Source organism: Aethalodelphis obliquidens, unplaced genomic scaffold (genome assembly GCF_003676395.1).
Source record: "Aethalodelphis obliquidens isolate GAN/ISIS:26980383/991018 unplaced genomic scaffold, ASM367639v1 scaffold25, whole genome shotgun sequence".
NCBI classification, from domain to species: domain Eukaryota; kingdom Metazoa; phylum Chordata; class Mammalia; order Artiodactyla; family Delphinidae; genus Aethalodelphis; species Aethalodelphis obliquidens.
The window spans coordinates 5,658,961-5,673,482 of NW_020837969.1; the positions used below are offsets into that span (position 1 = coordinate 5,658,961).

General features: G+C 36.4%; 1 protein-coding gene across 1 annotated transcript in view; it reads right to left on the reverse strand.

The window, feature by feature from the left end:
• Positions 1 to 14,522, reverse strand: part of WDR17 (WD repeat domain 17) — an 86,470-nt gene that overhangs the window by 61,016 nt on the left and 10,932 nt on the right. The window contains exons 3-4 of the mRNA XM_027122519.1: positions 12,798 to 12,919; positions 1,353 to 1,481 (exon numbers count right to left, since the gene is read on the reverse strand). Of these exons, the coding sequence (XP_026978320.1) occupies positions 1,353 to 1,481; positions 12,798 to 12,863 (195 nt within the window). The 5' untranslated portion in view covers positions 12,864 to 12,919. The remainder of the gene's footprint in view (positions 1 to 1,352; positions 1,482 to 12,797; positions 12,920 to 14,522) is intronic.

Consider the following 14,522-nt stretch of genomic DNA (forward strand, 5'->3'; position numbering starts at 1 on the left):
TTTTTTTCCCTCTTAACTGAAATGAGTTGGTATTTCAAGATAAAAAAAATTCAAGAAACATTTACTAAGTGGTTACTAAGTGCCAGAGAGTGTGCAGTAACTTGAGAATTCAAAGATGAGAAAGACCCATTCTGGTCAATGGAAGCATGTAGAGACGCAATCCATTCCATACGGTCCTTCACTAAGAACGAGGAAAAAGCAGTATGTAGAAAAGAGCTTATACATTTGAGCTGACATTTGAAAGATGAGAAAACGTCTCTGGACAGGCAATGTGGGCAAACTGAAAAATTAGTGCAAGCACAGGCAAGATACAGAAGAGTCTGAGTAGTTTTGGAAAAGGCAATGATCTCAGGGTCTGGAGCACAAGGTGACAGGGAGACGGAGACAGGAAGATCATGAAAGGATGTCATACCATGAGGTTGGATGTTAATATTAAGGAATGAGGAGCGACTGAAGACTGAAAAGTTTAGATTTGCATTATAGATGACTGATTACACTGAAGGATAAATTAGAGGGAGTCAAGATAGAGGCAAAGAGAATATTAAGAAACTGTTATAGTAGTTTAGGTGAGAAGGATATGTAGAAGGGAGTAAAAGGTAGAAAGTAGCAGAACCAGTCCTGGTTACCTAGGGTGCAGGATGTGAGTAGAAGAGGGAGTCGGTGATAACTCTCACATCTGTGGTTTAGACTAATGGTTAGTGGGTGACACTGAAATACTGGCTCCAGGTTTAAGAAGAAAAACCGGACTTGGATTTATGATGCTCATGTCACCTCTATATGAAAAAATTCAGAAGGCCGTTGGCTGTGTAGATTGGGAACTGATAAGAGATGTCTGCACGGAGCCAGCACATGAAAAAAGGTAGTGATAAAGGTGTTTATCCCAAGACTATCTCAAAATGTGTTACAACTGCACTATTTTTAATAGAAGGCTCTCTAAAGGACGACTCACTTCTTCAACTGATAAGACTATTTTCTCGTATCACATGTTACTGAGCAAGGTTTGAAATAAATGGGCACATGAATTCCATTTAATTATATGGGAATATAGTTTAAAAGAATTAAGAACTACTTGTTCACTGTTCATAAAACAGGATCTTTAATTCTTGAAGAAATTCTTTTCGATGAATAGCATCAAAATAGGATTACTAAATCAATTAAGAATTTGCTAATAATTTAATATTATGATACGAGCATTTTCTAAAAGCTTGACTTGGAAAACTAATAAATAGTAACAAAATATACAATAAAATACCAATATCAATAAAGTTACAGCATTAAGCTTTTCAAGTATTAATTAAATAGTAATTTTACCTGATAAAAGGAAAACTTGGAAAGAATCAGCATTCTTTTACCTGATAAACATAGATGGCCAGGGTAGCACAGTACGCAAACCTGTCTCCATTGGCAACGCACACATCTTTGTTCCATGGCTGACATCCAGCAGCCAGCAGTCCCACTTGTCTTACCTGGGACATGTTTGCCTTGAGAAACAAATTCAGAGGCATATCAGTCAATTCCATTATTCAATAAACTTCCTCTTCTTTGTTTTACATCTGTTTTCTTCAATCCTTATCTTTACGCCCTGAAAACATTTTCTACTAGTGCTATCAATCTCAGCGTCTACTTTCAAAGAACAGGAGTTGAAATCTCCAAATGTCAACAAACATCAAGGCAGGTCATTTCAGTTAAGGAAGCGAGAGATTATAAAATAAATGACGACTGACACTTGACCAAGGGTTGGTAATCCTACCAGGAGTGACAAGGACCAGAGTGAAATAGAAAGTGTATATCCTATCTAAAGGGTCTAGTACCACTGGAGAAGGTTACTCCATGTTGCCAGATTTCTGGAACTTCCCAAAGAAATGGAACTATCCAGATGTTTATGTAAACGTACCAATTTTTATACACTGGCAATTCCTTCAAGGCAGCAAATTCAAGTGAAAAACACTGTGAGCCAATACAATATTGGGAGGATTGTGACCTCTGTCTCAGAACTTCAGTCTTCACATTGACGCTACGTCCTCACAGAAACTATTCGAGGTACACAAGGCAGGAATACAAACTGGCTTAACAGTAGTGTTCATTGTGAAGAGAGGACAGAAGGAAGCTGGAAATTACAGAATATAAATTGTTTATGTGGCAGGGCAGAGGATTTTAGAGTAAAAGAGCCCAGAGTCAGTTACGTTATATCTCATTTATTTATAAAGCTACTTTCCTCTTTATATCTTTTCTCGTTCATATTTCCACCTCCTGAAAAGATCTCTTCTTTTTTCCTCTTCTCTTTCTTCTCCAATTTCTATCTTCATCCCATTAAATTCCTTTATCTGGGTGGAACTAGTGATATATTTCCCCAAAAAAGTAAATAATTTGCAGTGAAAACTGGCAGGATAAAAAAGCGGTGCTACCAACCTTTCGGTGCTTACAAGTATAAGAAACTGCTACAAATACCTGCTTTCTTCCTCCTCTAATGACACCTAGCATTCTGGATAAATTTTAAAAATACACTTTTTTTCAATTAGTAATGTTATGACAATATTACTTTTCATTGAAAATATACATTATCTCAACCACATGTGAATTAAATAGGCTGTTATAGTTTATCCTTGGTATGTACGATTACTATTAATGTTTGTGTGTAAACAAATTTTGAGTTTATATTTGGAAAAGAAACATAAGGGAAAGATATTTAAATATACAGGCAAAATGGAGTCATTTAATTTTCACTTTCTTCTAACTCTGTTTTACTTTTTAAAAAATTAATAAACTTTATTTTTAGAGCAGTTTGAGGTTTACAGCAAAACTGAGTAGAAATTACAGAGATTTTCATTCACCCCCCCGGTTCCCCAACACGCACAAGCTCCGCCACTATCAACATCCCTACCAGATGGTACATTTGTTGTAACGATGAACCTACCCTGACACATCATTACCATCCAAAGTCCAGAGTTTACATTAGGGTTCACTCTTGGAGTTGTACATTCTACGGGTTTTGACAAATGCATAACGACATGCATCACCATTGTAGCATCATACAATAGTTTCACGTAACCATTGATCTTTTTTTTTTTTTTTTTTTTTTTTTTTGTGTAGTTCTTGGGCGTTTTTTTTTTTTTTTTTTTTTGTTGTTTTGTGCGCAACGGGCGACTCACTGTTGTGGCCTCTCCCGTTGCGGAGCACAGGCTCCGGACGCGCAGGCTCAGCGGCCATGGCTCACGGGCCCAGCCGCTCTGCGGCATGTGGGATCTTCCCGGACCGGGGCACGAACCCACGTCCCCTGCATCGGCAGGCGGACTCTCAACCACTGCGCCACCAGGGAAGCCCCCATTGATCTTTTTACTGTCTCCATAGCTTTGCCTTTTCCAGAATATAGCTGGAAATCATAGAGTATGGTGTTTTTTCCAGATCGGTTTCTTACACTTAGTAATATGTATTCAATGTCTTTTCATGGCTTGATAGCTCATTTCTTCTTAGCACTGAATAACAGTCCATTGCTTTGATGTACCGTGGTTTGTTGACCCATTCACCTATTGAAGGACATGTGGTTGTTTGCAAGTTTGGGCAATTATGAATAAAGCCACTATAAACATCCGTATGCAGGTTTTTGTCTGGACGTAACTTTTCAATTCATTTAGGTAAATAAGAAGGAGTGGAAAAAGAAGAGATTGCTCGATCCTGGTAAGGGTACGTTTATTTTGTAACAAACTATCGAACTGTCTTCCCAAGTGTCTGCCCCATTTTGCATTCCCACCAGCAATGAATGAGAGTTCCTGCTGCTGCACATCCTCACCATCCTTCGGTGTTGTCAGTGTTTTAGATGGGCCATTCGAATAGGCACGTAGTAGTACCTCCCTGTCGTTTTAATTTGCAATTCCCTAATAACTTATGATGCTGGACATTTTTCCATAGCTTACATGTCATCTTCTTCAGTGATGTGTCTTTTCAAGTCTTTTTCCCTTTTATTTTTATTGAAGTATAGTTGATTTACAATGTTGTGTTAGCTTCAGACGTACAGAAAAGTGGTTCATATATATATATATATGTGTGTGTGTATATATATATATATGTATTACTTTTCAGATTCTTTTCCATTTTAGGCTATTACAGGATATTGACTATAGTTCCCTGTGCTATACAGTAGGTCCTTGGTTTTTTTTAATTGGGGTGTTTGTCTTTTCTTGTTGAATTTTAAGAGTTCTCCACATATTCTGGGTAACAGTTATTAGATGGTCTTTGGCAAATATTTTCTCCGAGTCTGTGGCTTGTCTTCTTTTTCTCTTGACACTGTCTTTCACAGAGGAGAATATTTTAATTTAATAAAGTTTAGCATTCAATTATTTATTTCATGCATCATGCCTTTGGTGTTGAATCTAAAAATTCATGGCCATACCCAAGGTCATCTAGGTTTCTCTTATGTTATCTTCTAGGAGCTTAATAGTTTTGTGTTTTACCTTTAGGGTCTAAAATCCATTTATGAAAGATGTAAGGTCTAGTCTAGATTAATTTTTTTGCATGTGGATGTCCAGTTCTAGTACCATTTGTTGAAAAGACTACCTTTTCTCCATTGTATTGCCTTTGATCCTTTGTTGAAGATCAGTTGATTATATTTATGTGGGTGTATTTACGGGCTCTCTATTCTGTTACACAGATCTATTTGTCTATTATTTTATCAATACTACACTGTCTTATTCCTGTAGCTTTACAGTAAGCCTTGAAGTTGGGTAGTGTCAGGCCACTGACTGTTGCTCTCGTTCAACACTGTGTTAGCTGTTTTGGGTCTTTTGCCTTTCCATATAAACTTTAGAATCAGTTTGTCAATATCCAAAAAAAATAACTTCCTGAGATTCTGGCTGGGATTTTATGACATCTATAGATCAAGTTTTAGCAATAAGTGACATCTTGACACTATTGATTCTTTCTATCCCTGAACATGGAATATCTCTCCATTTATTTAGTTCTTTGATATCTGTTGTCTGAGTTTCATTGTTTTTCTCATATTGATCTTGTACATATTTTGTTAGATTTAAACCTCAGTATTTCATTTTTGGGGTGCTATTGTAAATGGTAATGTGTTTTAAATTTCAAATTACACTTGTTCATTGCTGGTACACAGGAAAGTGATTGACTTTTGTATATTAATCTTGTATTCTAAAATCTTGCTAAAATCACTATATTGGTACCAGGAGGTTTTTTTCTACGCAGACACTAAAGTCATCTGTGAACAAAGACAGTTTGATTTCTTCCATGCCAATCTGTATACCTTTTATTTCCTTTTCTTGTCCTGTTACATTACTTAGGACTTCAGTACAGTGTTGAAAAGCAGTGGTGAGAGCAGACATCCCTGCCTTGTTCCTGATCATAGCAGGAGAACTTCAAGTTTCTCACCATTAAGTATGATGTTAGTTACAGGGTTTTTGTTCTTTATCAAGATGAGGAATAAATATGTTCTTTGTCAAGTTGAGGAAGTTACCCTCTATTCCTAGGTTGCTGAGAGTTTTCATCATGAAGAAGTACTGGATTTTGTCAAATGATTTTCAGCATCTGTTGATACATAGGTCTATTCAGGTCTAGATACACGTCTACACAGATTGTCTATTTATACTTGTGTGAGTTTTGGCAAACTGTGTCTTCAAAAAATAGGTCCATTTCATCTAGGTTATCAAATTTGTGGGCATAGAATTATTGATAGTACTCCTTTATTATCCTTTTAATGTCCATAGGATCTGTAGTGATACCTCTTCTTTCACTACTAATATTAGTAATATATTTCTTCTCTTTTTTCTTCTTAAGTAGCCTGGCTAAAGGCTTATAAACTTTATTGATCTTTTCAAAGAAGCAGCTTTTAGTTTTGTTTTCTCTATTGATTTTCTATTTTCAATTTCATTAATTTCTGCTCTAATTTTTATTATTTCTTTTATTCTGCTTACTTTGAATTCCATTTGCTCTTCTTTTTCTAGTGTCCTAAGGCAGAAGCTTAGATGACTGATTTTAGATCTTCCTTTTTTTCTAAGAAATGCACTAAATGCTATAAATTTCCCTCCAAGCCCTGCTTTTGTGGGCTTTTACTTCATTAAGTTGTATTTTCAATTGCATTTAGTTTAAAATAATTTTTAATTTCTCTTGAGAGTTCTTATTTGATCCATGTGTTGTTTAGAAAAGTGTTGTTTAATCTCTAAGTATTTGGGGGTTTTCCAGCTATGTTTCTGCTACTGATATCTAGTTTAGTTCCATTGTCTCAGAGCAGACCTGTATTATTTCTATACTTTTAAAATTTGTTAAGGTGTGTGTTTTGGTCCAGAATATGGTCTAGTCTGTGAATGTTCCTTGTGAGCTTGAGAAGAATGTGTAATCTGCTGTTGTTGGATGAAGTAGCCTATAGATGTCAATTATATCCAGTTGACTGAAGATGCTCTTGAGTTCAGCTATGTCCCTACTAACTTTCTGTCTGCTAGATCTGTTAAATTCTTATAAAGGGATATTAAAGTCCCCAACTATAATAGTGGGTTCATCTATTTCTCCTTGCACTTCTATCAGCTTTGCCTCATGCATTATGATACTCAGTTATTAGGCGAATACACATTACGGATTGTTATATCTTCTTGGAATACGGACCCCTTGATTATTATGTAATGTACCTCTTTATCCCTGATATCTTTCCTTGCTCTGAAGTCTGCTCCATCTGAAATTAAGACAGACATGCCTACTTCTTTTGATTAGGGTTAGCATGGTATATTTTCTCCATCCCTTTACTTTTAATCTATCTGTGCCTTTATATTTAATGTGAATTTCTTGCAGAAAACATAGTTGGGCCTTGTTTTTTGATCCACTTTGACGAACTCTGTCTTTTAATTGGTGCATGTAGATCATCAACATTCAAGGTGATTATTGATACAGTTGGATTAATATCTACTATATATTTACTGTTTCATTTTGTTGCCCTTGATCTTTGGTCCTGTTTTTGTCTCCCACACTTTCTCTTTCTTTTGTGGTTTCAACTGAGTACTTTGTACGACTCAATTTTTTCTCCTTTCTTAGCATATCAATTATACCTCATTTAAAAACATTTTAGGGCTTCCCTGGTGGCGCAGTGGTTGAGAGTCCGCCTGCCGATGCAGGGGACACGGGTCCGTGCCCTGGTCCGGGAAGATCCCACTTGCCACGGAGCGGCTGGGCCTGTGAGCCATGGCAGCTGAGCCTACGCTCCGCAACGGGAGAGGCCACAACAGTGAGAGGCCCGCGTACCGCAAAAAAAAAAGAAAAAACATTTTAAGTTCTTGTCCTAGATTTTGCAATATACATTGACAACTAATCCAAGTCTACTTTCAATAATACTATTCCACTTCTCAGTACCTTATAAAAACAAAATAATCCTAATTCCTCTTTCTCATCTCTTGTATCATTGATGTCATTCATTTCACTCACACATAAGCATACCTGACACATATATATGTATGTATGTGTATGTGTGTGTGTGTACACACATAAGCTTACATAATTAAAGACACTGTCACTAATTTCATTTTGAACAAACTGTTATTTGTTAGGTCAATTAAGAATAAGAAAATGAAAGTTTTTATTTTACCATCACTTAGTCATTCTCCACTGTTCTTCCTTTGTTTATGTAGATCTGAATTTCTACCTATTTAATTTTCCTTCTCTCTGAAGAACTTTTTTTTTTTTTTTTTTAACATTTTTTGCAAGGCAGGTCTACCGGCAACAAATGCCCCAGTTTTTGTTTGTCTAAGAAAGTCTTTATTTCTCTTTCACTTTTGAAGGATAGTTTCACAAGGTACAGAATTCTAGGTTGGTGTTTTAGTTCTCCCAACACTTTAAACGTTTCATTCCACTCTCTTCTTGATTGCATGGTTTCTGAGAAGTGAATATAATTCTGACCCTTGCTCTGGTTTCTTTTAAGATTTCTCTTTGTCTTTGATTTTCTGAAGTTTGGATATGATTTTCCTAGGCGTATTTTTTTTTGGGCATTTATCCTGCTTAGTGTTCTCCAAACTTCGTGGATCTGTGGTTTGGTGTCTGATGTTAATTTTAGGAAATTCTAAGTCATTATTGTTTCAATTATTGCTTCTGTCCCTGTCTTTCTTCTTCTGGTATTTCCATTATGTGTATGGAAATGTAGTTGTACATTTGTAGTTGTCCCACAGTTCTTGGACATTCTGTTCTGTTATTTTCTCTTTTCTTTTTAGTTTTGGAAGTTTCTATTGTCATATTCTCAAGCTCAGAGATTCTTTTCTCAGTCATGTCCAGTCTACTAATGAATCTATTAAAGGTATTCTTCATTTCTGTTACAGTATTTCTGATCTCTTGTATTTCTTGTTGATTCTTTCTTAGAATTTCCATCTCTCTGTTTAAATTATCCATCTGTTTTTCCATGTTGTCTACTTTTTTCATTAAAGCCCTTAGCATACTAACATACTTTAAAAAAAATTATTGGTCGGATAAATTCCAACATCCCTGCCGTATCTGACTTTGGAGCTGATGCTTGTTTAATCTCTTTAAACAGTGTTTTTTGCTTTTTAGTGTGCCTTGTGATTTTTTGTTGAAAGGAGAACATGATGTTACTGGCTAAAAGGAACTGGTAAGCAGACCTTTAGTAATGTAATGTTAAGTTGTGGGAGAAGAGAAAGCATTCTGCGGTCCTATGATTAAGTCTCTGTCTTCTGAGGAGCCTGTGGCTGTGGAATGGGAATTTCACCAGTTTTCTCAGGGATCTTTCTCCCCTAGGTGGGACAGGATAGCTAGTGAGCAGGGACTGGGTATTTCCCTTCCCCCAGATAGGTTAGGTGCTGATATAATCTCTGCAGATCAGGCTCTCCTCACGGGCAGCCTTGTTAAGAAGGAGAGTGCTCTGACATATTTCTAAACAATCCCTTTTCCTCTCCCTTTGCCAGAAGCAGGGAGGGATCTTTCTCTGATATTTACTGTGAAAACTTGGTAAAGGTCCTGGAGGTAAAACTCAGAAAAGCCTGGAGGCCTCCTTATTACTCCCCCCGCCGACCAGAGTTTTTAACTCTCGGACTTGATATATGGGCCTCCAGCAATTCATCAATTACAGTTCAGGTTTTCCACTGTGGCTCTGGTTCCCACAGAGGTTTCTGCTGGTGGGTTTCTGCTCTGGTGCATTGTGATTCTCTGTATCTGCCTGTCTGTCTCTCCAATCTGGGGCAGCGGTTTGCCTTGTGACCTCACTTCTCTTATGAATCTAAGAAAAGTTGTTGATTTGTTTTAGGCCAGAGTAAAGACTTCTGAGCTCCTACATGACAAACTGGAAACTAAAAGTCCCTCTGCTAACTCTTTATTTATTGAAAACAAATAAATTACTTCTAAAATCATGCCAATACTTTTTATTTTATCAGTTTATCCTGATTTACTTTTTAGTTTCTAACTTCAGATAATATAAACATTTCAATACTGTCATACAATTTGGTATGCCTTCGTATGTTCCTAAGCAGCTTTTATAAGTTTCATAGTCCAACAACTTAAATCCTTCATAATTCAGAGTTGAATAACTTGTCTAAACCAGCCATTAAAATAATAAACAGAGGGCTTCCCTGGTGGCGCAGTGGTTAAGAGTCCGCCTGCCGATGCAGGGGACATGGGTTCGTGCCCCGGGCCGGGAAGACCCCACATGCTGTGGGGCGGCTGGGCCCGTGAGCCATGGTCGCTGAGCCTGCGCGTCCGGAGCCTGTGCTCCACAGCGGGAGAGGCCACAACAGTGAGAGGCCCGTGTACCGCAAAAAAAAAAAAAAATAATAATAATAATAATAAACAGGAAAAAACAAAATGGCAGCTTCTTAAAAAAATTAGGATTTTGAATGAGGTATTAAAAAATCATGCATCATTAAACATATGAATACTATTGCATCTATAATTCTGAATTATGTATTTAAACTGCTAGTATTTGAAACTTCTATATTATTTTTCTCAAAAGTATCATAAAATATATATATATAATAGTATGTAGCCTTTATTAAGCGATATCTACAGTTACCGAGGAGATAAAAAGAAATGTCCAGAAGCTTTTGATATCATTGTGGTCAGCATGAATGTTACACAATTAGTGATTCTGCATTACTAAAAATAGAAAACGTTCAACCGAAGGTCCATTTCAAAATACATGTTTATATTTTAAATATAAATCCTACAAATATGTCACATATATAGGAAATCAAATATATTTTAACTGTATGTGACAGGTAGTTTTATATTTCAGGTAAATATTACGTACTCTTTTATCTTTAGTTAAGAATACGTTTCCTTCTTATGTGAACCACCTAAGAATTTCCATGTCCATTCTAAAGATTTGCTATTTCAGAAAACATCATCTTTCTGGCCCAGAAACAATATACACACTTTAAAGATAAAGTACTAAACCTTGCAGTTCACTGAATAATGCAGATTTACAAAGGATTCAGGAAGAAAGTCTGAGCACTGTGACACCTCACATGCAACTGACAGTGTCAGTAGCCTGGCAACTACAGCCCTACAGAGATATTATTTTCATTTTTTTAACCTAAATTCTACTCTTGGTTTCAATCTTATATGAAATACACAATGCATACATTATAATTACACTGAAGTGTAAGTGTATGAAATGTAAGAAAGCAAGTTATAAGAGTATATTTGCATTAGATTTGTATAACAATAAAGCTCACCTCTGAATATGCAAGATTATATGACATAAGCATGAAATTTAAATATAGCTAGTTACAATACTGCCAAAAATAAAATTATAACACTAAGTTAAAATCAAGTTCATAAAAGAAAAAAAATAAAAATCAAGTTCATATACATGTGCTGTGTGTGTAGAAATATATACATATGCCATAAATATTAATTATATCAAAGTATAAAGGCCACTTCAGTGATCTAAAGATAAAACTCATACTTGTATGTGACTTTTTTCAAACACTACATTTCTCAATTATAATTTTTAGCTCAAAAACCAACTTACCTTTTCCAGTAAGCATTAAAAATATAACAATGGAAAAATCTGGTGTTCTGAATGCTGACTATATAGGGTATATGTGCACATATATATCATCTGAAGAATTTTAAGCTGGAATTTTAGAAGAAATTAAATAATCATGTTTCAATTTTCATTATTTAGAATAAGCTGCTTCATTGTCATCTAAGTCTGTATAAGAACTGATCAAAACTTGAGCCAAGAAAAGCTTAAACTCATGAAGAGGATATGGTAATTTTAGGGTTGGACTATATCTATATATGAGAATAGTTATTCTTTTAATATGTCTCAGAACAAGGAATTCACTTACAAAGGCCATAGCTTATTAAAGGGCAGATTGGGGTTATGGTGGAGGGAAGGATTTTGAATCCTCAAAATCTCCATGAGCTGCCTCAAAATCACTAAAAAGAGACACACAATTTTAGCAAAACGCATTTTCTTAAAATCAGTCACCCCCTCCCTCCAAATTAGATTGTCATCCCTTTCCTTTCCCGTAGAGGAATATATGCACTACACTTGAAAACAAAAAGCCTTCTGTCTGAACATCAGAAATGCACTGTTATTACATTTTAAATGCACACACACAATATAAAAAAGGATGCTGGCATTACAGTGCGTGCACGCGTGTCTCTGTGTGTGTGCGTGTGTGTGTGTGTGTGTGTCCAGCGCAACTTCAAATACTGCTATTAAACGCATAAGCTGAAACATTTCTATCATTATGGTTAAGGCTGGAATTCGGGATGGTGAGCTACCCAGTAATTCTCAACCTCCCTTCTGAAGAACGCTTTAGGATCCATACCATGAGGGTTATTCTCCAGAGTTAGATATTTACTGGCTCCTGAGATGTTTACCAGCCTGTTTCACAGCTGAAAAAAAAAAAAAAAAATCTGAAGAAGAAAACCCAAGAGGCTTAAACTGCTGAGGATTGACAACTAAAAAGATAATCTAAACGAAGTAAAATGCTGAGAAAATATCTTTGATTGATGTGATTAGAACAGTACCCTGAAGAAGTAAGGAGGAAGGAAGAAGAATTCAGCACTGCATGTCTTTAGTAGTACACGCCCTCAAACAACAATGGGGATAAAGCTGGTAAAACTCCATCAAGATATTCTGGCTCTTTTGTTCCACTCATTAGTGAAAAGAAAAGTCCACACATCTCCTTCATTTAGGTAATTAAGAAATCCTTCATTGAAAAGGTGACCATAATCAAAGAGAAATCTTATGTTATTCTAAACTAAATCCATTTTGATAAGGTGCATTTAAAGATGGCAGTTTTCTGCTGTCGCAGTAGAAATAGATCAGAATAGCTGTGCTGCGCAACAGTTGCCATAGTAACAATGCAAATCCCTTTGAAGCATAATTAATTGCCTAAAAATTTACCAAATGGAACATGGCACTCTTCTTCAGAACGTTTTTTTCATTTTCTTTTACAATATTATTATAATACGTGGTATTATCATACATATTTCTATCATAAAATTATGTAAAATTACTTTCTTGAAATTATTGCTATTTTCATACATTAATCACATTAGAAAGAATCCTATTTTATCTTTAAAGCCTAAAGACAATCTGAACACGTTAAGAATTCATCTGAAATCAGGATAGGAAAAAAAACACCTTTTCTTCAATAAATGACTCTCCTTATATATTTTCTTACCTCTGCTTTTAAGTCTATCAGATAAGTATCCTATTTACCCTCAGAATCCTGCAATGCAAAAATGTCCGCAATATAAATGACACAGAAATACAGCTGCGTGAGAAATAAAGCAGAAAAGATATCACAGAAAATTAGAATTACAACGTAAATGTATCTTACTCTTTGTAGTCCTTCATAACAATCATCTTGCTCAAACCAATGCGAAATGTAAGTCATCCAAGCCATAGAACGTTCCTACTTTAATCAAGGCAATTGGAAACCGGCTTCAGAACAGTCAGCACCTAAAGTAATAACAATGTGTTTCAACCAAAGGGGTTTACCAAACTCTGCCTTATGAAATGTTGTTCAGTACAAGAAACTAGAAGTACATACACATTTCAGCTGAAACAGTTTTAATACTTTATAAATAACAGTGTCTGTAAAAATAATGCTAAAGCAGAAAGGTAAGCCTATAGTCAAATAAGAAATAAATCAAATGATAATTATGTTGTTGTACTAGACAATGCTATGTCAAATATTTCATTCCCTTCACTTTTCATTGTTCTGGCATAGAAACACATGTATGACACATACACATCACTGCAGCTAGTTGAGAACATCTTTATCTCACTCTAAAAATATACCGAATGGGACATGGCACCCTTCAGAATTCCTCTTCTTCCTTATTCCCTAGAAATATTTTCAATAATATCTGCTTGAAGCCCCAGGTCAAAATAGTTGGGAACAGGCTTCCACAGGAAGCTCCAGGACTCGTACACTCTGGTGCTCAATTTGTTTCCATCTTGCTGACTTCCCCGAATCTGGACCATGCTTTCTGTCCTGCCCTTGGGTTCCCACAGAGCCCCTGGTTCCTGGCTAACTGCTCAGAATTTGCATCTCCTGCAGGGTCCCACCCTCTGGACTGGTGGTCCTTCCTTGCTGTCTCTCTTGTCATTGCCTATCCTATTCTGAGTTAGAGATCTGTGTCTGTGTCCTGCCTTACACTTTTTTACCCCGCCCTGGATCTATATCTAGCACCTACCCAGGGTATATCTAACTATCTTGCCACCATTTCAGTGGTTGCAGTCTCTCATGCCAAGCCCTTAAACTCCATTTTAAAGTACCTACTGTACCTAGATCCCGCAGTCTTGTATCTGGTAATCTCAATATGAACATCGGTAAAGCCAAGCTTATCCCTTTCGAGTGATAAGAATCCCTTTCTACTGCCCCCTAATAGTCTTTCATTTGCCCTGCATTCCCTGTTCCAGTGACCAAAACTATACTCGACGGTAACCCGAAATAAGAACAGGGAGCCATCTTTGATTCTTTCACAACTTTCCCCTCCACCTCCCGCTACATTTGATCACCAAGTCTTAACAACTACCTTTAACATGTCTCTTCAAAAGCCCCTTCCCTCCATCCCTAACGCCACTGTCTTGTACAAACTAATGAAATACTTTACTTACTAACCTCCCTGCTTTCACTGCAATTCCTAAACATGTTCTATACCAGCATGGCTTTATGCCTTTAAGTTGTGAAATGCTTGCCTGAGCTGTCTTACCTCTTCCCCTTTTTTTGTGACTAACGAGCTGTATCATATTTATCAAGACCCAACTTAATGTCCCTCTTCTTTGAAGCCTTTCACAAATGCACCAAATCCCTCATCTGTATGCCTCTAAATCTATATTTGTGTGCACTGGATAGTGATTATTTGCAGAGACAAAAATTGTGAGTTGCCCAAGACAAAGGAACATGTTTTATTCATATTTGCATAGAAGGTACAAAATGTTTGTTGCGTGAATTGACACATGCTAGAAGAGTTTGTCAACTAGTGGTAGTTCACATGAACCGAAGGGGGGTGTGTGTGTGTGTGTGTGTGTGTGTGTGTGTGTGTGTGTGTGTGTG